The 25,338-nt window shown below is 35.0% G+C and overlaps 2 protein-coding genes across 2 annotated transcripts; both read left to right on the forward strand.

Moving 5' to 3' along the window:
* The first annotated feature begins 766 nt into the window (after positions 1-766).
* On the forward strand, positions 767-10,899 carry glo1 (glyoxalase 1). Its single transcript, XM_073834849.1, has 6 exons — positions 767-901; positions 3,107-3,189; positions 3,422-3,562; positions 6,214-6,281; positions 7,651-7,740; positions 10,185-10,899. Exons 1-6 carry the CDS (start codon positions 833-835, stop codon positions 10,274-10,276), a joined length of 543 nt encoding a protein of 180 aa, XP_073690950.1. The 5' UTR covers positions 767-832; the 3' UTR covers positions 10,277-10,899.
* A 2,166-nt stretch (positions 10,900-13,065) lies between these two features.
* btbd9 (BTB (POZ) domain containing 9) lies at positions 13,066-25,338 on the forward strand. The gene is made up of 11 exons (XM_073834850.1): positions 13,066-13,220; positions 14,758-14,961; positions 16,387-16,750; positions 16,841-17,105; positions 18,566-18,788; positions 20,621-20,740; positions 21,783-21,892; positions 21,972-22,161; positions 23,195-23,302; positions 23,419-23,497; positions 24,932-25,338. The coding sequence occupies exons 2-11, from the start codon at positions 14,777-14,779 to the stop codon at positions 25,088-25,090; spliced, it is 1,803 nt and encodes a 600-aa protein (XP_073690951.1). The 5' UTR covers positions 13,066-13,220; positions 14,758-14,776; the 3' UTR covers positions 25,091-25,338.

Below are 25,338 nucleotides of genomic sequence, written 5' to 3' on the forward strand. Positions count from 1 at the left end.
AGATAGAATGAATAAGCAACAGTTGTGAACATTATGTTCCTGAGTTTGATGCTTTGTAATCAACCACAAAGGTTAACAAGAGGGTAAACAGCATAGTATTAAGCGTGACTGATGCACTTCCCATGAAGGAGTTGATGACTAAAATTGTGTTAAAATTTCCAGCAAGTAGGAAAGTCAAAGCAATCTCCAGTATTGCTGTTTAGAGTTTGATAACAGCTTAGAATATTAGAGAATATTTTGCATTAACTGCTTTGTATTTTAGCCAATAAAATTGTTTTTGTTACCATTTCCCTGTCATCTTTGATATTTATTAAAGCAATAAGCCACTCAAGGCCATTTAAGTCCATTTATTGGTCTTAGAGGTAAAACTAAATTATAGAACTGAATACTTTTATTTAGCAAGGATGCTTTTTATAATGGTATAGATATCTATTTTAGAGTTTTTAGATAAATGCTGTTCTTCTGTACTTTCTTATTAGAGAAACCTGAAAAAAAAAATCTACTCAGCTGTTTTCAACATAATAATAAATGTTTTTTGAGCAGCAAATCAGAATATTATTATTATTAATACAGTTTTTTCCTGTACTTTGGAAAAACATTAAAAATGTCACTCTTCAAAAACGTTTGACTGGTAGCAAAGAGTATAAATTCTTTGACTGGTAGTGTTCTCTGCTGGAAAGAGAGTGAAATAACAGCAACTTGATTATTTCATCGCCCCTCCCACAATTGCGTCAGGCCGCTGACGCCAGCACACTGGCCACGCCCCCTGCGTGGTGTCTTTCCGCCGAAGTGTCAGCCGCCAAGTGACCACCAAGCCGAAACGCACCGAAAAATGACCGACCAAGGGCTGACGAATGAAGCAGCTGCCGCTGCGTGTAAAGAAGGAAACCCCATCACTAAAGTAAGACGCCGCATTTGAGTCTAAGACTAGGGCGAGACCTGTCAATCAGACACGAATATCGTCGTTCATTTCCCTGTTCTCTTCTCTAACTCTCACTACTGCAGGCAAACTTTGCGATTCGTAACATCTCTGTGATATCGATGTTATTTTACAGAGAATTATCTGCATCTCCAAGTCTCTGTTAGTTTGTCAGATGACTTTGTAGAAATCGGGTGTAAGTGCTGTATTGCTGAGTCATATGGAAATGAAAATCAATATAGACTTGATTCTTAGTGTAATGCAGATTGTTATAAGTTACTAGAGTGACCTTTGACATTCTACACAGATGAAATGTTGACCTGTGGCTCTTTCAGTGTCACAGACAGAGACTTGTATTATATTAGTTCACTACATGCAAAGTGAAATATTTCAATCCTTTATTTGTTTCAATTTGATTGATTATGGATTGAAGACAAAAAAAAACAAATCCAGTATTTCACAAAATTAGAATAATGTATGTGACCAATAAAAAAAGGATCTTAAACACATGTTGGCCTTCTGAAAAGTGTGTTAATGTACTGTATTATGTCCTCAGTACTTTGCTGGGCCTCCTTTTGCACTAATTCCAGCATCAAGGCGGCGTGGCATTGAGGCGATCAGCCTTTGACACAGTTGAGGTGTTATGGTAGCCCAAGTTGCTTTATTGGCCTTCAGCTCGTCTGCATTTCGGGGTCTCTGTTCCCTCATCTTCCTTTTGACAATACCCCATAGATTTTCAATGGGGAGAGCTTGCCGGCCAATCAAGTACAGTTATTCTATGGCTATTAAACCAGGTACTGGTAGTTTTGTCTTTGTGGGCAGGTGCCAAATCCTGCTGGAAAATAAAATCATCATCTCCAAAAAGCTTTTTTTTTTTTTTTTTAAGCTGATTATGCGTCAAGCCACTCCTGAACCAAAAACAACGTCAGAAGCGTTTGTGCTGGGCTACTGAGAAAAAGTACTGGTCTGTTGCCCAGTGGTCCCAAGTCCTGTTTTCTGATGAAAGCAAATTTTCCATTTCATTTGGAAATCAAGGTCCCAGAGTCTCGAAGGAAGACTGGAGAGGCACAAAAGTCAAGCTGCCTAAAGTCCAGTGTGAAGTTTCCACAGTTAGTGATGGTTTGGGGAGCATGTCATCTGCTGGTGTGGGTCCATTGACTGTGGCCTTTATAAAAGACAACGCAGCTGTCTAGCAGGAAATTTTAGAGCACTTCATGCTTCCTGCTGCTGACAAGCTTTTTGGAGATGATGCTTTTATTTTCCAGCAGGATTTGGCACATGCCCACAAGGCCAAAACTACCAGTACCTGGTTTAATAGCCATAGAATAACTGTACTTGATTGGCCGGCAAGCTCTCCCCATTGAAAATCTATGGGGTATTGTCAAAAGGAAAATGAGGGAACAGAGACCCCAGAATGCAGACGAGCTGAAGGCCAATATCAAAGCAACTTGGGCTACCATAACACCTCAACTGTGTCAAAGACTGATCGCCTCAAAGGCACGCCGCCTTGATACTGGAATTAGTGCAAAAGGAGGCCCAACAAAGTACTGAGGACATAATACAGTACATTAACACACTTTTCAAAAGGCCAACATGTGTTTAAGATCCTTTTTTTATTGGTCTCATGAAATATTCTAATTTTGTGAAATACTGGATTAGTTTTTTTTTGTCTTTAATCCATAATCATCAAAATTGAAACAAATAAAGGCTTGAAATATTTCACTTTGTGTGCAGTGAACTAATATAACATAAAAGTTTCACTTTTTGAAACAAATTATCCCTTGACTTTCCCTTGATATTCACATTTTTTGGCACATACCTGTACATATAAATACTACTAGGAACACTCGAAGTTGATCTTTTTATCATGGAAAACCTGGTAATATCAGGAAATTTTAATACTTTTTGTTTATTCTTGGAAAAGTCATGTCATAAATAATCTTAAACAAATTTTAGTGCACAATTATAGTGCAGAGCTGCTAGAGATCAAAGAATGACATCTTTTGAATAATTTGAATATGGTAATATATATATATATAAGCATTATTTGAATATTGCATTTTTGAATTCTATTAATAATCTTATGTTACTTTTCAAAATGGTAACCTTTTGGATGCCGCTGTTTATCATTTTTCATCACGTTATCTGTCTTATTTTTACTGAAAGTTACTTATGTCACTGCTGTAGGACTTCATGATGCAGCAGACAATGCTGCGAGTTAAGGATCCGGTTAAATCCCTGGATTTCTACACACGTATACTGGGAATGACGTGAGATAACTTTTTCTCTACTACAAATGTGAATTCAGTCTTGATACTTTTATTAGTTTGTAATATCCAAATGTGTTAGGCAGGTAGAAATGACAAAATGCTTTTTACTTCTTGTCAGGCATTGTACATTTGTAAATGAAAATGCATGGAGAAAAAGAATGAGAATGGCTTTATCAGTCAACAATCATTTGCTGATGCAATGAAGTATTTTAATGTTTATGTTTCATTGTAGGCTTTTACAGAAGTTTGATTTCCCCTCCATGCGATTCACCCTGTATTTTCTGGGTTATGAGGATAAGAAAGAGATCCCTGCTGATGTGAAGGAGAGGACGGCCTGGACGTTCTCCCGTCGGGCCACTATAGAGCTCACACAGTAAGTGTGTGTTTGTGCTGTTAAAAACACATTAAAACCTTCCTGGTCTTTAGATATTAGCATCAGCCATTTAAAATCCATGCAAGTTGAGCATGGAGCATGTACTTCCAGAACAAAAATGTACAGATAATGTACTCACCCCCTTGTCATCCAAAATGTTCATGTCTTTCTTTTTTTTTCTGTCGTAAAGAAATTATTTCACATTTTAGGATTTTTCTTCATATAGTGGTCTTCTATGGTGCCCCGAGTTTGAACATCCAAAATGCAGTTGTAAACGATCCCAGCTGAGGAAGAAGGGTCTTATCTAGCGAAACAATTATTTTTATTTATTTTTTTTTAATTACAATTTATATACTTTTTAACCTCAAACGCTCGTTTTGTCTTGCTCTGCCTGAACTCTGTTTTTTCAGGTTCAAGGCAGTTAGGGTACGTTGAAAAACTCTCGTCTTATTTTCTCCCTCAAACTTCAAAATCGTCCTACATCGCTGTTTTACCTTTTTCGTTAAGGGTGTTTAAACTTCTTTACATGTTTACTTTGCAAACACTGGGTCGTACTTCTGCAGTTATTTTTGAAGTTGAGGGAGAAAATAAGATGAGAGTTTTCGACATACCCTAAATGTCTTGAACCAGAAAAAACAGAGTTCAGGCACAGCAAGACAAAATAAGCGTTTGAGGTTAAAAAGTACAGTCGTGGCCAAAAGTTTTGAGAATTACATAAATATTGGAAATTGGAAAAGTTGCTGCTTAAGTTTTTATAATAGCAATTTGCATATACTCCAGAATGTTATGAAGAGTGATCAGATGAATTGCATAGTCCTTCTTTGCCATGAAAATTAACTTAATCCTGAAAAAAACTTTCCACTGCATTTCATTGCTGTCATTAAAGGACCTGCTGAGATCATTTCAGTAATCGTCTTGTTAACTCAGGTGAGAATGTTGAGGAGCACAAGGCTGGAGATCATTATGTCAGGCTGATTGGGTTAGAATGGCAGACTTGACATGTTAAAAGGAGGGTGATGCTTGAAATCATTGTTCTTCCATTGTTAACCATGGTGATCTGCAAAGAAACGCGTGCAGCCATCATTGCGTTGCATAAAAATGGCTTCACAGGGAAGGATATTGTGGCTACGATTGCACCTAAATCAACAATTTATAGGATCATCAAGAACTTCAAGGAAAGAGGTTCAATTCTTGTTAAGAAGGCTTCAGGGCGTCCAAGAAAGTCCAGCAAGCGCCAGGATCGTCTCCTAAAGAGGATTGAGCTGCGGGATCGGAGTGCCACCAGTGCAGAGCTTGCTCAGGAATGGCAGCAGGCAGGTGTGAGCGCATCTGCACGCACAGTGAGGCCAAGACTTTTGGAAGATGGCCTGGTGTCAAGAAGGGCAGCAAAGAAGCCACTTCTCTCCAAAAAAACATCAGGGACAGATTGATCTTCTGCAAAAAGTATGGTGAATGGACTGCTGAGGACTGGGGCAAAGTCATATTCCCCGATGAAGCCTCTTTCCGATTGTTTGGGGCATCTGGAAAAAGGCTTGTCCGGAGAAGAAAAGGTGAGCGCTACCATCAGTCCTGTGTCATGCCAACAGTAAAGCATCCTGAGACCATTCATGTGTGGGGTTGCTTCTCATCCAAGGGAGTGGGCTCACTCACAATTTTGCCCAAAACACAGCCATGAATAAAGAATGGTACCAAAACACCCTCCAACAGCAGCTTCTTCCAACAATCCAACAACAGTTTGGTGAAGAACAATGCATTTTCCAGCACGATGGAGCACCGTGCCATAAGGCAAAAGTGATAACTAAGTGGCTCGGGGACCAAAACGTTGAAATTTTGGGTCCATGGCCTGGAAACTCCCCAGATCTTAATCCCATTGAGAACTTGTGGTCAATCCTCAAGAGGCGGGTGGACAAACAAAAACCCACTAATTCTGACAAACTCCATGAAGTGATTATGAAAGAATGGGTTGCTATCAGTCAGGATTTGGCCCAGAAGTTGATTGAGAGCATGCCCAGTCGAATTGCAGAGGTCCTGAAAAAGAAGGTCCAACACTGCAAATACTGACTCTTTACATAAATGTCATGTAATTGTCGATAAAAGCCTTTGAAACGTATGAAGTGCTTGTAATTATATTTCAGTACATCACAGAAACAACTGAAACAAAGATCTAAAAGCAGTTTAGCAGCAAACTTTGTGAAAACTAATATTTGTGTCATTCTCAAAACTTTTGGTCACGACTGTATATAAATTGTAATAAAAAAAAAAAGATTTTCGCAAGATAAGACCCTTCTTCCTCGACTGGGATCGTTTACAACCGCATTTGGGATTGTTTGAAGCTGCATTTAAACTGCATTTTTGAAGTTCAAACTCGGGGTACCATAGAAGTCCACTATATGGATAAAAATCCTGAAATGTTTTCCTCAAAAAACATGATTTCTTTATGACTAAAGAAAGAAAGACATGAACATCTTGGATGACAAGGGGGTGAGTACATCATCTGTAAATTTTTGCTCTTGAAGTGAACAACTTCTTTAAGATCTGAATTATGTTGGTGTAAATCCTGTAATACTAAACTTTTAAACAGCAGTCCAAAGTTTGAGGCTGTTTTTATGTGCCATTCTGTATTTCTCATTTGTCTGTTCTCTTTTTATCAGTAACTGGGGCTCGGAGACAGATGACACCCAGTCTTACCACAACGGCAACTCAGACCCAAGAGGCTTTGGTAAGTATAACTTACACGACACCATTTCACTCTGTCATAGTCAGGCTGGACTATATAGCTAATATATACAGAGAGAGAAAGAGGTAGATAGATACAGTAGATGTAAATGTCATTAAGATATATCTATGTATTTTGATCCTTGTCCACTGAGCCATCTGCAAAATGCTCGTTATTTAACCAAAATAAGAGGGATGATACAAAATGCATGCTGTTTTTTATTTGGTACTGACCTGAATAAGATATTTCACATGAAAGACGTTTACATATAGTCCACAAGAGAAAATAGTTGAATTTATAAAAAAATGACCCTGTTCAAGAGTTTACATATACTTGATTCTTAATACTGTATTGTTCCCTGAATGATCCACAGCTGTGTTTTTTTTGTTTAGTGATAGTTGTGCATAAGTCCCTTGTTTGTTCTGAACAGTTAAACTGCCTGCTGTTCATCAGAAAATTCTTCAGGTCCCACAAATTCTTTGGTTTTTCAGCATTTTTGTGTATTTGAACTCTTTCCTACAATGACTGTATGATTTTGAGATCCATCTTTTTTTACACTGAGGACAACTGAGTTGTTTTACCTTCTGAAGCATCAGTGAGCGTTTGAACACTTCTGTAATAGTTGCATATGAGTCCATCAGTTGAAAAGATGGATCTCAAAATCATACAGTCATTGTTGGAAATGGTTCAAATACACAAAAAGGCTGAAATATCAAAGAATTTGTGGGACCTGAAGGATTTTTCTGCAGAACAGCAGGGAGTTTAACTGTTCAGGACAAACAAGGGACTCATGAACAACTATCACTAAACAAAAAAAAACACAAATAAATTAAACTATCATTCTCTCTTGTGGATTATATCTAAACATCTTTTATGTACTTAATAAAAAAAAATAACATGCCTTTTTTATGATCCCTCTTATTTTGGTAAACTAACATTTTGCAGATTCTGCAAGGTGTATGCAAACTTTTGACTTAAACTGCATTTAACATTTTATTACTTTAAAAAATGCCACATAGAGAATTCAATGAACATTTTTTGAATGATAATGAACACTATTCAAATTCACACTTATTTCCTCTGCCATTTTGGCTATTAATGTTTACATCTGAGATGTAAATAAAGCATCTTTTGCAACACTCCAATACTTGTGATTTCACAAAACTAGGAAGGATTGTGAAACCTCAAAAGTCATTAGGAAATGAAATGTTCAAATAAAAAGTGCATTAAAATCATTGTGACATTATATATTTATATTTTTTTTCATGAATTATTTTATATTGACAGCAAAATCATTGTAAATATGTGAAAATATAGTACTAGATATTACATTATTAACCTAGAATATGAAAAAATATTAATTTTATCTTAGGCCATATTGGAATTGCTGTGCCGGATGTCTATGCTGCCTGTAAGCTGTTTGAAGAGAATGGAGTGACCTTTGTAAAAAAGCCTGATGATGGTAATCTTTTAAATTATTCTATGTGCTTATTTTAATCACATGTTTCTCCACCTGCAAGAAACTATTTCAGTGTCACAGAATTTGTGAATTTTGGATTTTTAAACCACTTTATTTTTCATAAGGGCAGGTGTGGCCATTTGCAAATTTTATGGGTCTAGCTTCTGGGCTCATCCACGCCCAGCTATTTTTAGCTGTACAAAATATTATGCAAATGATATTGCAAATTGGTGTGTCTTACCATATTCTTTTAATGCAGGGCTCTAGGCTTACTTTTCTTGTCAGGAGCACAGTCAAAATTTCAAGAGCACATTCTAAACAAAATTAAATTAAAATCCCATTACGAGGTGATATTTGACTCCTTAAAGTGATTTACAGGGAATTTAGTTTTTACCTTTTCATATGTTTAATTAGGCTCAGGGGTGGCATGAGTGCAATCAAATTCATAAATTCATGTTGAGATTAATGTTTTAAATATAACATTTTGAAAACAGAAATATTAAATGATTTAAATAACTGAAAAGATCTGCCAGCAGGTGGCGGCAAGACACTGATTTAATTACTGAATCATTCATTCACTTGATTCATTCGAACGGCTGCTTCATTCAGGAATAAAGGAAGTGACTGTTTTTATGAATGGGAAATTGAATCATTTCACTAGATTCCTTTAAAAACGCACGTTCATTCATAAACGAAACACCGCTGTGTTTGAGTGGAGATGCGCAGCGGCTCAGTTGTGACTGTTTCAGACTACTTTTGATGACAAAACGGAACAAAATCAGGCAAAAGTGTTATAGTCAGACAATGTAAGTCACCTAATAATAACTTCTTGTTTATTTACCTGTTGTATTAAAGCAATATCTCGTTTACAAACTCCCTTAAAATTATTAAAAGCTGTCAGTCATCTTAGTTTGCGATCTCACAAAGCTCTATTATAATCAAGGAAGCTCTCTATACTGCACAATCAATCTCTTATTACTCTACTAATAATCTCTTACTCTCTTTACACTTTGTTTATGAAAGGATTCATGAGATATATCCGTGATACATTACTCAACGTTGCAAAAACACTTAGAAGCTCCCCTGAGCACAAACACAAATATGCAGATTGGGACAGTCGCACATGGTGCTCCTAAATATTTGTTCATAGTCGCACGTAGTAGTTTTCAGTCGCAAATGCGAATCGCACTGTCGAACCCTGTAATGCATTTTTTAAATTATGAACACACTGGTTTGTTTGCTGCACTTGTTTTGTTATTCTTCACATTACTTCCCTATAGCTGCCCATAGGCTTACTTCCGCATTGAAAAATAAGGTGGATATTTGCATGTTGCTGTGACTGTTCTCAATAGCATACTGTCATACTACTTTAACCTTTTCTGAGTTATATAATATGCATACTGTGCACAGTATGCACATTTTCTGTGTACAGTGCCTTGCGAAAGTATTCCTACTCCTTTTTTTTTTGGTAGATTTTATGTTGCAGCATTATGTTAAACTGCTTTAAATTACTTTTTTTCCCCACATCAATCTACATCTCACACACCATAATGACAAAGCACAAAACAGGTTTGTAACAACTTTGCAAATTTATTAGAAATAAATATTCCTACCCTTTTCTGGGACACTCGAAATTTAGCTCAGGAGCATTCATATTGCTTCTAGATGTTACTACACTTTGAGTGGAGTTAAACTGTGGCAAATTCATTTGAATGAGTATGATTTAGAAAGGCACACACCTCTCAGAAAAGGTCTAACAGCTGAAAATGCATATCAGAGCAAAAACCAAGTCCTGAGGTCAAGATAACTGCCTGTAGAGCTCAGTGACAGACTTAAGGCAGTGATCTAGGGAAGAAAAATCTGCTGCATTGAAGGTTCACAGAAGCATTATCCATAATGGAAGACGACTGGAACAACTAGGACTCTAGAAAATGTCTGCCAGCCCCCATCCAAGCTGACAGAGCTTGAGAGGTGAAAAGGTGAGGCAAAGAATGGCAGATAATTGCCAAATGCAGATGTGCAAAGCTTGTCACATCATACCCACAAAGACTTGAGGCTGCAAAGGTGCTTCAACTATGTACTGAGTTAAGGGTATGAATACTTATGCAATGTACTTATTTCAGGGTTTTATTTTTAAAACATTTGTAAAATGTGCAAATCTGTTTTTTTTTTTTTGCTTTGTTATTATTATGGTGTATGGAGTGTAAATTGATGTGGGGGAAAACTAATTTAAATCAGTTTAACATATTGCTGCAACAAAACGAAATGTGAAAAAAATGAAGGGGTATGAATACTTTTGCAAGGCACTGTACATACTGCTTCCAGATCCTTTTTATTTAGATTAAAAAAGCTAAATAACCTTGTGTGGTTTCCAAAGACTGAATGTCCTTGAAATAAATGTACAGAAGTACTTGCTGTTTATTTATTCAGTTGTGTCTCTCTTGCAGGTAAAATGAAGGGCCTGGCCTTTATTCAGGATCCTGATGGTTACTGGATTGAGATTCTCAGCCCCAACAACATGGTGTCCATCACCTCTTAAAGACTGTTGCAATACTGTGACCTGATCTAGTTATGAAAATCAAGAACAGTTGGGTGATCAGAAAGGGATTGCTTTGTGGACAGCATGCAAAGCAGTGCATAATGAAGACTGACAATCTTCAACATGACAGCGACAGTGTTAAACATCAGTTTGGTTAAATATAACAGTGTAACAAAATAATTTGACATTTATTTTTTGAAACAATGCAGTCCTCTAGAGTCTAAGCCTACGAGTTTACATTACTAAAATAAAATATTTTTTGAATTGATGCAGGCCTCAATAGAGTCAAAACCTAAAACCCTAGCTTTGTTTGTTAAAATAAAGCAAAGCAAGTATTTTTGTGTCGCTTTTTTGTAGCCTCTAGTACATTTGTTTCAGGAATATTGCTATGTTACTAAAAAACACTAAGATTTGTATGCGTTCATACTTTGCGTGTTTGAACATGTCTGAACACGTGGTTTTAAAACTGAACCAGATTTAAGGAGATGAAATGCTCAAACAGCTGATCAGCATTAAAATGTGACTACAAGCATAGTTGGCTGTAGCAAAAGTTTAGAAATGCTTGTGCGTGGTTACAAAATGGGGTTGGTCAAAATAAAGAATCTTGCTAGGCAACAATCCAACCAGTGTCTGGATTTGTGTTATGAGAAGCAGGCAGTTGGTAACATCCGTATTCATTCTATTGAGAAGCTGATAAGAAAAAGAATACATTTAGTTAATTTTAGAGCTGTTCAGGTTTTTGTCACAAAGAAAAAGTGAAAAAGAGAACAAAAGAGAATTAGAATTTTTATGTGGTAAGAACAATGAAACACTGAGGTTTAGCTTGTTAACACTGATTTATAATTTAGAAAATGGTAATAAAATATGACTAGAGCTCAGAGTTAAACTGTTAGAACAAATTCATCTTGATAATTACAAATTAATTACAGTCAAACCAAAATTTATTCAGACACCTTCAACATTTTTCACATTATCACAGTTCATTTGCTAGAAAATGGTAATAAAATATGACAAGAACTCAAGATTTAAACTGTCAGAACTAATTAATCAGTTAACTTTGATAAAAAGGTATGTCACAAAACACAGGGCAAAGTGTCAAATCAAATTTTTAGTTGGTAGTCCACTGTATTGTCATTTTTTTGGGTGTAATATGTCACAGTTTACTTTTATTTTGCTATCCTCACTTACATAAACTATAGTGTCCTCTACCCACTAGAAAAAAAAATGAAATACATAAATAAATAAATATATATATACAATTATTTAAGCCACTCTTGAAGACTCCTGAAAAAAATTATAATTTCTTTTTGACTGTTACAATTCTTCATTTGTCCCATTATATTTCAGGTATAAATAGATGTAAAGCATTATAGATTTGAGAAAACAAATAGTTTAGTTTAGTTATACTTATGTAAACAAATCCTATTAAAAATGTTTGTTACTTGAAATAAATATTAACTAAAATACAATAAAATGTAAAAAATAAATAAAAAATCTGTTAGCTGCCAGTGCAATTTCTTAATTAAAAAAAATCTTAATTCCAATTTAGACTTGATTTAATAATAATAAAAAAAAAACTAATAGAAATGACAAAACAACTAACTGAAAATATACAAAATAGCTAATTCATATTAATAAAAAAAACTATAATATTACCTCAATGAAACAAAAATGCTGGTGTAAAATTTTAAATATTTTTACTATTCAAAATAACTGTTTTCTATTTAAATATATTTTAAAATGTAAGTTATTTCTGTGATCAAAGCTAAATATTCAGCATCTTTACTCCAGTCTTCAGTGTCACACGATACTTCAGAAATAAAAACAACTAATAGAAATGACAAAACTAACTGAAAATATACAAAATAAAAACTAACTCATATTAATAAAAATCTATAACAGTAACTCAGTGAAACTAAAATGCTGGTGTAAAATTTTAAATATTTTTACTTTTCAAAATAACAGTTTATTTTAAAATGTAATTTATTACTGTGATCAAAGCTAAATTTTCAGCATCTTTACTCCAGTCTTCAGTGTCACACGATACTTCAGAAATAAAAACAACTAATAGAAATGACAAAACTAACTGAAAATATACAAAATAAAAACTAACTCATATTAATAAAAATCTATAACAGTAACTCAATGAAACTAAAATGCTGGTGTAAAATTTTAAATATTTTTTACTTTTCAAAATAACTGTTTTCTATTTAAAAAATATTTTAAAATGTAATTTATTTCTGTGATCAAAGCTAAATTTTCAGCATCATTGCACCAGTCTTCAGTGTCACACGATACTTCAGAAATAAAAACAACTAATAGAAATGACAAAACAACTAACTGAAAATATACAAAATAAAAAACTAATTCATATTAATAAAAATCTATAACAGTAACTCAGTGAAACTAAAATGCTGGTGTAAAATTTTAAATATTTTTTACTTTTCAAAATAACGGTTTTCTATTTAAAAATTATTTTAAAATGTAATTTATTTCTGTGATCAAAGCTAAATATTCAGCATCTTTACTCCAGTCTTCAGTGTCACACGATACTTCAGAAATAAAAACAACTAATAGAAATGACAAAACAACTAACTGAAAATATACAAAATAAAAACTAACTCATATTAATAAAAAACTATAATAGTAGGTCAATGAAAGTGCAAATACCTCTGAAAGGTCTTGAAATGCAGAACTTCCTGAGCTCTCGCCCCGGAGGCGGAAAAGACATTATTCCGCATCCGTCCACTGGAGGCGCTGCAACATTAACACTTAACGTACAAGACACTTAAAAACATCCGGTAGGGATATTTTTCATTGGAACAGATAGATTAGTGTTTCTTAGCATGTTTATTTAATGTTTATGATATATTTGACTGGAATCAAGAAAGTTACCTTTTCATTCTGCTTTAGCCGGAGACCATTTAAATCTGTATTAGTGCGGGTGAGTGTTACTGGTTTCATGTCTGAAGGATCAGACATATTCTCGTTATGAGTCAGTTTTCTCGACGACAACATCACACCTAATGTAGTAACACTACTACTATTATTTTATTGTTTTGAATGAAAATAGAGCAATACATGGTCTTATTATTCATCTCGTGACTGACACCGAATGATGTCGTGGTGTTTTAAATTTATGTTTGTTTAGTGGCATAAATATTTGTTTGTGTCAGGACATATAATCATATTTTGTTACTGGATGTTCCTATCTTATATTACATATCCATATGTGACCCTGGACCACAAAACCAGTCATAAGGTAAAATTTTACAAACCTGAGATGTATACATCATATGAAAGCTCAATAAATAAGCTTTCTATTGATGTATGGTTTGTTAGGATAGGACAATATTTGGCCGAGATACATCTATTTGAAAATCTTGAATCTGAGGGTGCAAAAAAATCAAAATACTGAGAAAATCACCTTTAAAGTTCTCCAAATTAAGTTCTTAACAATGCATATTACTAATCAAAAATTACATTTTGATATATTTATAGTAGGAATTTTACACAAAATCTTCATGGAACATGATCTTTACTTAATTTCCTAATGATTTTTGGCATAAAAGAAAAATCAATAATTTTGACCCATACAATGTGTTTTTGGCTATTGCTACAAATATACCCCAGCGACTTAAAACTGGTTTTGTGCTCCAGGGTCACATATATGTATGTTCAGACCATTTAATTAACTAATTAATATACATACACTATCAGTCAAAAGATTTTGAATGTTTTTTAAAAAAGTATTTTCTGCTCACCAAGCCTGCATTTGTTTGATCCAAGGTACAACAAACAGTACAATTTTGAAATATTTTTACTATTTAAAATAACTGTTTCCTATGTAAATATATTTAAAAATGTAATTTATTTCTGTGATCAAAGATACATTTTCACTAACATTACTCCAGTATTCAGTGTCACATGGTACTTGAAATCATTCTAATATGCAGATTTGTTGTTTAAGAATTTTTTATTATTATTATCAATATTTAAAACAGTTGAGTATTTTTTTTCAGGATTCTTTAATGAATGAAAAGATCCAAAAATTAACATTTATCTGGAATAATAAGCTTTTGTAACATTATACACTATACCATTCAAAAGCTTGGAGTCAGTATTGTTTATTTATTTTTTGGGAAAGTAGTTAATACTTTTATTTCGCTAGGATGCTCAAAAATGCTCAGCAAATCAGAATATTAAAATGATTTTGAAGGATCATGTGACTGGAGTAATGATGCTAAAAATTCAGCTTTGAAATCACAGGAAAAAATGACATTTTAAAATATATTCCAATAGAAAACAGTTCTTTTTGATAATAAAAATATTTCAAAACTTTACTGTTTTTGCAGTGTCTTTACAAAACATAAAAAATCTTACTGTTCAAAAACTTTTGACTGGTAGTGTACATGTTAATTTGATAAAGTGTTTATTAAAAAAATCAAATGTTTTTTGTTCTTTATGATTGTGGTTTGAAGGTGTTCTCCAGCAGTGATCATGAGTGACAGTCATCCTCTACGGCCGATGAGCTCCGCGTCTGAGATCGACCACCTCCATCTCCTGTCAGAGCAGCTCGGTGCTTTAGTTCCTGGTGAAGAGTACAGCGATGTCACCTTCGTGGTGGAAGAGAAGCGCTTTCCTGCACACAGAGTCATTCTGGCGGCCCGCTGCCAGTATTTCAGGTTATTCTTTGAGATATGTTGCATGTCTTTTGGAGTGTTTCTTGAGTGAAATAACTTATGATAGGAACAGAAACCATAGTGAAACCGGGTCATTCTATAAAACACATGCCTTTTCCTCTTTGTAAGCAAATTTTTGTGCAGTTGTAAACATTCAGAGAAATATTGTGACAAATATGATGCATAAATTTGTTAATAAATTGCGCTAAAGATTTGCTTAACCTAAGTCTCTTCTGCTTAGCAAGCCTGCATTTATATGATCCAAAGTACAGCAAAAACAGCTATATTGTGAAATATTTCTACTATTTAAAATAACTGATTTCGATTTGAATATATTTCAAAATTTAATATATTCTTGTGATCAAAGCCGAGCTTTTAGCATCATTACTCCAGTCTTCGGTGTCACACGATCCTTTAGAAATCATTATAATATTCTGATTTGCTGCTCAAAAAACATTTAATATTGTTATTATGTTGGAAACAGCCGAGTAGAATTTTTTCAGGTTTTTTTGATGAATAGAAAGTTCAGTAGAACAGCATCTTTCTGAAATATATTAATAGTCACTTTTAAGCAATTTAAAGCATCCTTGTTAAAGTATTAATTTCTATCATTTCTCATACTGACTCCGAGCTTTTGAATGGTATACTGTATAATGTTACAAAAGCTTTTTATTTTAGACAAATGCTGATCTTTGGATCTTTTTATTCATCAAGTAATCCTGAAAAAACGTACTCAACTGTTTTAAATATTGATAATAATAATAATAATAAAAATGTTTCTTGAACAGCAAATCAGCATATTAGAATGATTTTGAAAGAGACCGAAGACTGGAATAATAATGCTGAATATGTATCTTTGATTACAGAAATAAATTACATTTTAAAATATTTTCAAATAGAAAGCAGTTATTTTAAATAGTAAAAATATTTCATGGTATTACTGCTTTTGCTGGTTTTTGGATCACATAAATGCAGGCTTGGTGAGCAGAAGAAACTTCTTTAAAAAACATTAAAAATCATATACTGTTCAAAAACTTTTGACTGGTAGTGTAGGTCGATTAAATAAAAACATTGCAACTTTTAATTTGAATAATGTATTAGTAAATGTTCAAATGAAATGCTTTAGAATTTTTCATCGTTAGTTCATGTCCACTTTGAACATTATTGAAAGCATTACCTACATTTTTTATGCATTAAGATATAATTATCAATTCAGAAAGCGAATGTTTTACTGTGAATTAATTCTACTTTACAAGCCGTTCTTCTTTAAAAAGAGAGTTTAATGCAGATATTTCAACAATATCCACAAATGTTGTTTTCTACACAAAGTTACAAAGTCGTTTTGTTACACATTTTAATGAGACACATTTTGAAATTCTTGCTTCGTCTCAACCTCTTTTTTCTTTGTCTTTGGTTTCCACTCCTCAGGGCTTTGCTTTATGGAGGGCTTAAAGAGTCCCGGGACCAGGCGGAAGTTCGGTTGGAGGAAACACAGGCCGAGGCTTTTTCCATGTTACTGCGGTACCTGTACACAGGCAGAGCCACCCTGAGTGAAGCCAGAGAAGATACTCTATTAGATTTCCTGGGGCTGGCAAACCGCTACGGCCTCCAACCACTAGAAGGCTCCATATGCGAGTTCCTCCGCACTTTATTGAGCACACGAAACGTCTGTCGGGTGTTCAACGTGGCTAGTCTGTACTGTCTGACCGGGCTTGGTGAGGCCTGCATGGCCTACATGGACCGTAACGCCACTGAAGTGTTAAAGTCAGATGACTTTCTCACACTTTCAAAGGTGAGTGATAGAAAATATGTCAATTTTAAAACAAATAATTAAGATTAAATAAATAAAATAGCTTTTTCCTCTTTTTTTTTCTTTCTGCAGTCTGCCCTGTTGACTGTTGTGAGGAGAGATTCCTTCGCTGCAAGTGAGAGGGAGATATTTCAGGCCCTCTGTCGCTGGTGTCACAACGGCGATAGCCCAGAGGCAAAGGAAGTGATGTCATCAGTGCGACTGCCCCTGATGACCCTCTCTGAAATGCTGAATGTTGTTCGTCCCTCGGGTCTCCTCAGCCCGGACGACCTGCTAGATGCCATACAGACACGGTCCGAGAGCAGAGACATGGACCTCAACTATCGTGGCATGCTCAGTGCGTTTACTTCTCTCTGCTTATTAGTATGTAGATGCATAGGTCAAAGATGAGATTCCAGTTTGGTGTCTGCATCAAATTGAATGCCAAAAGTGATTTTATATACACTACCAGTCAAAGGTTTTTGAACAGTGATGTTTTTTAACCCTCTGGGGTTCTTCGTTTTCCAGTCACACTGAAAAGTGACCGGACCCCTGAAATCATTTTTTTTTTCTTCTTCAGTAAAATCAATCAAATGTATTTTTGTTCAATAATATTTTTTCTTTTTTTCTGTGGTGTTTTGAGAGAATTTTATGATAATAATGAATATTTATGCAAAAAATATGATCTATTTTTTCCCATTGAATATAATAGAATTTTTTTTTATATATGTAATTTTTATTATTTTTTAATTAATACTGTATTTCAGTTTAAAGTTGAGACCTGGCCTATAGAAAACAATTTTTTGAAGTCAGATTGGTGCCATCTGGTGGTGTAGTGAGCATAATTATCAAGCAATATCATATTTTAACCACTAGATGGATGCACTGCTCTCTTTAGAAGGGCTTGTCAATTCTAGTTGTTTTTGCACATATTTGTCTTTGCCTTTTCAGGTTGTGGATTTTAATATATAATATGAGATTATCAAAGACTATTTTTTATTATTTGCCAAGTTTTTTGTTTGTTTGATTGGTTTATAATACAGTCAAACATGAACACTGCATTAGAAAGAGAACTAATTGAACTAAAAATGCAATTCTTTCAGTCATAACAATTTTTTATATTTTTAACCTTTTTATAATGAACATTTTCATTAAAATTATTTTAAATATTACTGCTTTTTTGCTGTATTATAGATCAAATAAATGCAGACTTGGTAAGCAGAAAAATCTGACTGGTAGTGTACATATGCAATCATATTAAATGCAAGTGAAGTGTCTGCTTTAATGTTTCAAACATTTATGTAAAAATGAAACATCATACTTATTCTGATCTGTGCTTATTAAAATACATTTAGATCATTTAAACCTACCCTATACCAAACTATTTAACTAACTATTAATAAGCAGCAGGAGTTTATTGAGACGCAGCTCGTAGTTAATAGTGAGAATTTGACCTTTAAATAAAGTGTGACCAAATGTCATTATATTGTTTTTGGGGGCAGCACTGTGTCAAGTCTTAATGACATCTAATGGTTCTAGTTCTAAATATGCCTGACAAGATATTTTGTTATATGTTATACTATTGTTACACTAAATGACATTTTAGTGTGTGTCTTCTGTAAATCATGGTAAAAATGTATGATTTGTATCACATTTTAATGTATGGGAAAGAAACAAAATGATGTGTGTTTTGATACATCAGATGGCAAGCAGAGTCAAATCCCGAGACCAGAAATCGAAACTGCGCAACTGCAACGATTGAAAAAGTCTGTTTCGGTGTGATAAAACGTTTCCACTGCTGTGCTCTGTGCGTTGTAGTCCCAGAGGAGAACATTGCCACTATGAAACACGGTGCTGCGGTGGTGAAGGGTGAGATGAAGTCAGCTCTTCTGGATGGAGACACCCAGAACTATGATCTGGACCATGGCTTCTCAAGACACCCCATAGAAGAAGAGGGACGGGCCGCTGGCATCCAGGTTCGGTTGGGTCAACCCTCCATCATCAACCACATACGTCTGCTGCTGTGGGACAAGGACAGCAGGTAATGCAACCGTAATGGGATAGTTCACTCAAGAAATGGCAGTTGTCAACATTTATTCACCCTTATGTCTTTCTAAACCCAAAAAGAGATTCTCCATGCTTCTCTTTGTCATATAATTAAACGTGACACATCATGAAAATGACTTTTTCTGTGTTTAAGTGCTATAATCAGGTCCCTGGTGCATCTACCAACCCAGAAAATGTGAAAAAGAACAGTAGCACTTTATTTTACTGTCCTTTTCCGCATGTATATACTATGTACTTATTATAATTATTACAATAACTAGGTAATAAGTAGGTACTAACCCTGAACCTACCCCTAAACCTAACCTCACCCCATTTAGTTACCTTATATTACCAGAACTTTCTTAGATAGATACACTGTAAGTACATGTACTGTAAAATAAAGTGCAACTAAAAGAACAACCCAGTAAATTTTTTGTTAAGCCTTTCTCTGCAAGCTTGTGAAAAAAATGAGCCGCTCAGATTTCGCTCCCTATGTGACATAGAATAGGAAGTTATTATAATATTACCGCTACTTAATCTGCATGTTTCCACCCACGATGCCACCACTTTGTTTTTGCAAGTAACAACGGTATACCAGTTCTATTGCCATGGCAAAAGTTTGAGCGAAGCATGCTAACTGTTTTGTTGTTGGCTGCACAGATGAGCACAGAACACTATTTAGAGTCCCAGCCTCAGAGAAGACAAGAGAGCAGTCGATTTATTAATTTATGTACTGTATATTATGCTGCTGCCGCACAGATCTAATATAAACATGTAATTTCTTTCCCAGCTATTTACCTTCACAGACATAACCGACTGTTTTTGTAACTTCTGTGTGTTTTTAACAAACGTATGTGTTTCACAGTTTAAGTGCAATAAGACACGAAAGAGAACTAGTTTAGTACTCACATACCACACTTTCTGTGTGCTTGCTTCAGATGTGTGTGTTCAGAAAACCATATATAAGAAGTTTAAACTACTTAAAGCGCATGATTTCAGCATGATCGACATGATAATCAAAACCAAACAGATGTTTTTTTTTGAGTATCTGAGTTAGGAGCTGTAAGAGCGGAGCTCTATTCTGGAAAGGGGCGGGGTATAAAAAAATCTTTAAAGTTGACCAAATGAAGTTTTTAGCATTAGCAATGCATATTACTAATCAAAAATTAGGTTTTGATATATTTACAGTAGGGAATTTCCAAAATGTCTGTATGGCACATGATCTGTCAAGTCAACTCAAGTCGAGATTTATTGTCATTCCTCTACGTGTGTGGACATACAGTGGAACGAAATGTCATGTCTCGCAGGACCATGGTGCTACATAAATAAACTAATATAACCATACAACACTCGAAATAAGAATAATTTTTAAAAACCTATACATAACTAACTTATTAAAAAGCGGTAATCTAAATATATATTTACTATCTAATGATTTTTGGCATAAAAGAAAAATCTATAGTTTTGACCCATACCATGTATTTCTGGTTATTGCTACAAATATACCCGTACTACTTACTTTGTGGTCCAGGGTCACATAAAGTAAATGATCTGTGGGGTATTTTGAGCTGAAATTCACAGACACATTCTGGGGACACCTAAGACTTATATTACATCTTGTAAAAAGGATCATAAGAGGTCTCCTTTAAAGGAAATGAGAATAGATACCGATAAGCTCCAAAAAGACCTCAAATGGAATCATAAAAGTAGCCTATATGTGATATGATAGCTTTGGATACAAAACACATGTCTTTGTGTGGCTTATTTTGAGTATACAAAATTGTTATGTACCATGCACAGCATTTTATTGCTCTTTCTTGTCTGCAGGTCATACTCGTACTACATTGAGGTATCTATGGATGAGCTGGACTGGGTACGTGTGGTGGATCACTCCAAGTTCCTGTGCCGCTCCTGGCAGCATCTGTATTTCCAAGCACGAGTCTGCAGGTAGAAGTTCGTTACACAAAAACCAAGTAGACTTTGGTTCCCAAGATTTAATTTGGGAAACATTTTTTTTATCTTTTGAAAAATAATGTTGTACTATGTCCTCTACTGAAAACATCAAGACTCAACTAAATTAAAATTAGTATTTTCTCCAGCTAAAAATGGTTTTAAGTCAGTTATTTTTATCTTTTGCTGTAGTGTCAGTAGGAAATATTAGTTTATATTTCCAAACATTCATTTTGCCATTAATTGTAATAATCCAGTGAGTTTTTCGTTTGCACAACAGCCAGTACTCCACACAGAGATCTGATCTCAGCATCATCCAGTCTGTCTGGAATGACATGAAGAAACAGAACAAGCTGAGACAGACTAGATCCTGAAGAACTGTGGCAACGTCTCCAAGATGCTTCAAGAAACCTACCTGCAAAGCTACCTGAAAAACTAGGGCAAAAGCTGGTTTAAACGCAAGGGGCGGTCACACCAAATGTTGATTTAATTTAGTTAATTGATAAAGAAAATCTATTTATGACATTATTTTTGACAGCATTCTCAATTTACAGCATTTTTACACAAGTGCCTAAAACCTTTAACAGTACTGTAGCTTTGCAGGTAGGTTTCTTGAAGCATCTTTGAGATGTTGCCACAGTTCTTCTGGATTTAGTCTGTCTCAGCTTGTTCTGTTTCTTCATGTCATTCCAGACAGACTACTAGATGATGATAAGATCAGATCTCTGTGTGGAGCACTGGCTGTTGTCAGACTTGTGCAAACAAAAATCTCACTGGATTATTACAATTAATAGCAAAATCAATGTTTGGAATTGTAAACTGTTATTTCCTACTGACACACTACAGCAAAAGATAGACTTAACTAACTTAAAACCATTATAGCTGGTGAAAATACTAGTGTTCTAATCATTTTGGCCACCACTGTATCTCTGAAAAGTTTAGGATGTCCCAGATGGCATGTCAAAGAAATGCACTACTAACAAATGTTGTGTTGCTAACTGTTGTCTGTGTTTGTGTGTTTTGTTTTTTGTGAATGCAGGTTTATTCGTGTTGTGGGAACACACAACACCGTCAACAAAGTGTTTCACTCGGTGGCTCTGGAGTGCATGTTCACACAACGACCTTTCACCTTGGAGAAAGACCTGCTGGGTAATGTAGTTTTCCTAACTTCAGGACATTTCTCACATATCAGCTGGTCTGCTGAAACTCATCCCATGTCTCCCTGCAGTTCCCACAGAGAATGTAGCAACCGTGCAGGCGTGTGCTAGTGTAATAGAGGGTGTGAGTCGCTGCAGAAACGCCCTGCTGAACGGGGACACCAGCCACTATGACTGGGACTCGGGATACACCTGCCACCAGCTGGGCTCTGGAGCCATCGTTATTCAGCTCGCTCAGCCGTACATGCTGGGCTCAATGCGGTACGAGAGCTTATGTTCAGGTTTCAGCACGATTTACTCACTCTCATGTCGATTCTGTATGAGTTTCTTTGGTGGAACACAAACGATAATGTTTAGATGATAATAAATTAACGTCACAGACTCTGTCCAGCTCAGAAATTACATAAAAGTGGTCCATGTGACTTGCACGTACAATAGTGCGTGGAACAAACTGAAATGGAATCAATTATTTTCCAAAAACCTGCTCTGCCACACACTCAAATCTAATAACAGTGGATACAAAAGCACAGTAAATGGAAGAAAACAGGGCTAAAAACGTAGCTGCAAGACTTAAACATTATACATGGTAACACAAAACTAGAGACTGAAATGAGTCTACTGCTGAAATAATGATTTAGACACTTCTAGAAAAGTGAGCAGAAGAGACTTCTTAAAAAAACATTAAAAATCTTTGTCCAAAAACTTTTGACTGGTAGTGTACATGTTAACACAAAACTGAATAACAGTCCTACTGCTAAAATTATGATTTAGACAATATCTGCTAAAACTATAAACTAAAATCTTTTTATAAAACAACTAAAATTCAAGTTTAGATCAAAATCAAACCCGATTAATACCACTGTGAATTGCAGAGGCCCAGTGAAATGCTAAATAATTAACATAGCATAATTAGACTTAATAGAAAAATTGATAGTACTGTACATGCATGACAAAAAAAGGGTGAGTTATGCCTTTTTTAAATTTTCATGAACTTCTGGTAACAAAACATATTGTGGTGGGTTTATAAACAAGAATAAGTAGTGGGAGAATAAACCAGATTTATTCTCATTGCAAATTAACCTTTATTTATTATAGTCTGGCTTGCCTTTTCTTTTTCTTTTTTTACTTTGCACAGTTTCTAGACATTCAGAATTTATGTTTTTGCATTTTGCATTTACCCTCAATATGCCTTTTGATCATTGAGGTCTTTGTCTTAGTTAAAAGGAAAGAAAAGGAGGTGACGTGAGTAAGACATGCTGACTCTATCTTTCTCATTAAATCTATGTGTTTATAGCTTGCTGTTATGGGACTGTGATGAGAGGAGCTATAGTTATTATGTGGAGCTGTCTACAAACCAGCAACATTGGGTCAGAGTCATAGATTGCACTAAGATGGCGTGCAGGTCAGTGAATGCTGTTTTTTATTATCTCATTATTTGCTTGCTTTATAATTTTTATATCTTATGTTCCCAGTGTTCATATATAATTGTAAGTTGGTTCTTGCATGTAATTCTTCCAGGTCATGGCAGACTCTGACGTTTGACAGACAGCCTGCATCCTTTATTCGCATTGTGGGAACTCACAACACAGCTAATGAGGTGAACGACCTCTGTGAACACTCTCACAGGACTTTCTGTGACTCTATACAGCTTGACGTTAAAGCAGAAGTTCAACCAAAAATTGAAACTCACTGAAAATTTACCCTCAGGCCATCCAAAATGTAGAGGAGTTTGTTTCTTCATTGAACAGATTCTGAGAAGTTTAGAATTACATGACTTGCTCACCAATGGATCCTCTGCAGTGAATGGGTGCCGTCAGAATTAGAGTCCAAACAGCTGGTAAAAACATCACAATAATCCAAAAGTAATCCACACTTACTCCAGACCTTCAGTTAAAGTCTTGTGAAGTGAAAAGCTTTGTGTTTGTAAGAAACAAGTCCATCATTAAGGTGTTTTTAAAGCATTAGTTCACTTTCAGAACAAAAATGTACAGATAATGTACTCACCCCCTTGTCATCCAAGATGTTTTTCCTTCTTCAGTCGTAAAGAAATAGTTTTTTGAGGAAAACATTTTAGGATTTCTCTCTATATAATAGACCTCTATGGTGCCCCCGAGTTTGAACTTCCAAAATGCAGTTTAAATGCAGCTTCAAAGTGCTCCAAATGATCCCAGCCGAGGAAGAAGGGTCTTATCTAGCGAAACAATGGGTTATTTTCTAAAAAACAGTTATACTTTTCAATTTCTGCACACAGAGAGTACACACAGAGCTAGACAAGACAAGCATTTGAGGTTAAAAAGTATATAAATTGTTGTTTTTTTGTTTAGAAAAGGAAGTTTAACCTCGGGGGCACCATAGAAGTCCAATATATGGACAGAAATCCTGAAACGTTTTCCTCAAAACACATAATTTCCTTACGACTGAAGAAAGAAAGACATGAACATCTTTAATGACAAAGGGGTGAGTACATTATCTGTAAATTTTTGTTCTGAAAGTGAACTACTCCTTTAATGTCAAACCTTTGTTCCTGGCTAAAATATTAATTCATAATGATTCATTCAGTAAAAAATTCATATGTGCACATTTCTCTCCTAATTCAGAAGAGATGTGACTTTTTAACTAGTGAAAGCAATATTATATATATATATATATATATATAGGAGTCGTGTTTGAGCAGAAAGCAATAGTTTGAAATTTACTTTTGAAATATTGTGATGTTTTTATCAGCTGTTTGGACTCTCATTCTGACGGCACCCATTCACTGCAAAGGATCCATCGATGAGCAAGTGATGTAATGCTAAATTTCTGTTGAAGAAACAAACTCATCTACATCTTGGATGGCCTGAGGGTACATGAATTTTCAGGAAAAAAAAATATTTTGGGGTGACCTATTCCTATAATGCTGCGTTCATCAAATTATATTGAGATAAGATGATTATTCATCCGGTTGCATATCAAATTACACATGCAGTATTTGTCAATCAATAAGCAATATAAACCTAATGCACTTTTTTCCTCATGCTGTTTCCACTAGGTGTTTCACTGCGTTCACTTTGAGTGCCCTGCACAGGTGGACACGGTTGCTAAAGAAGGAAGTCCTGGACCAGATCAGCCCAAACCAGAAAGCAGCTCCCAGAACTCAAATCCACAGGGCCTGATGTTCCAAAAACCCTCCACATCTCCGCACACATAGACTATGGATGTTTTTTCAGTGCTACTTATTTGCAGAAGTATGACAAGACACACTTGAGATGCTCATCTTATAAGGATGGGTTCTCAAGGTTACGTGCTGCTGCTAAAAAAAAAGAAAAAAGAACTCTTTATATTTATAATGAAAAAAAAAAAACTTGAGCTGAACATGATGGTGAATTTAACAATGATTGTCACATGCACTTATTTTATTATGTTCTGAGAACTATAAAAACCATAATAATAAAATTA

The sequence above is a fragment of the Garra rufa genome, chromosome 2 (assembly GCF_049309525.1).
Source record: "Garra rufa chromosome 2, GarRuf1.0, whole genome shotgun sequence".
NCBI lineage: Eukaryota > Metazoa > Chordata > Actinopteri > Cypriniformes > Cyprinidae > Garra > Garra rufa.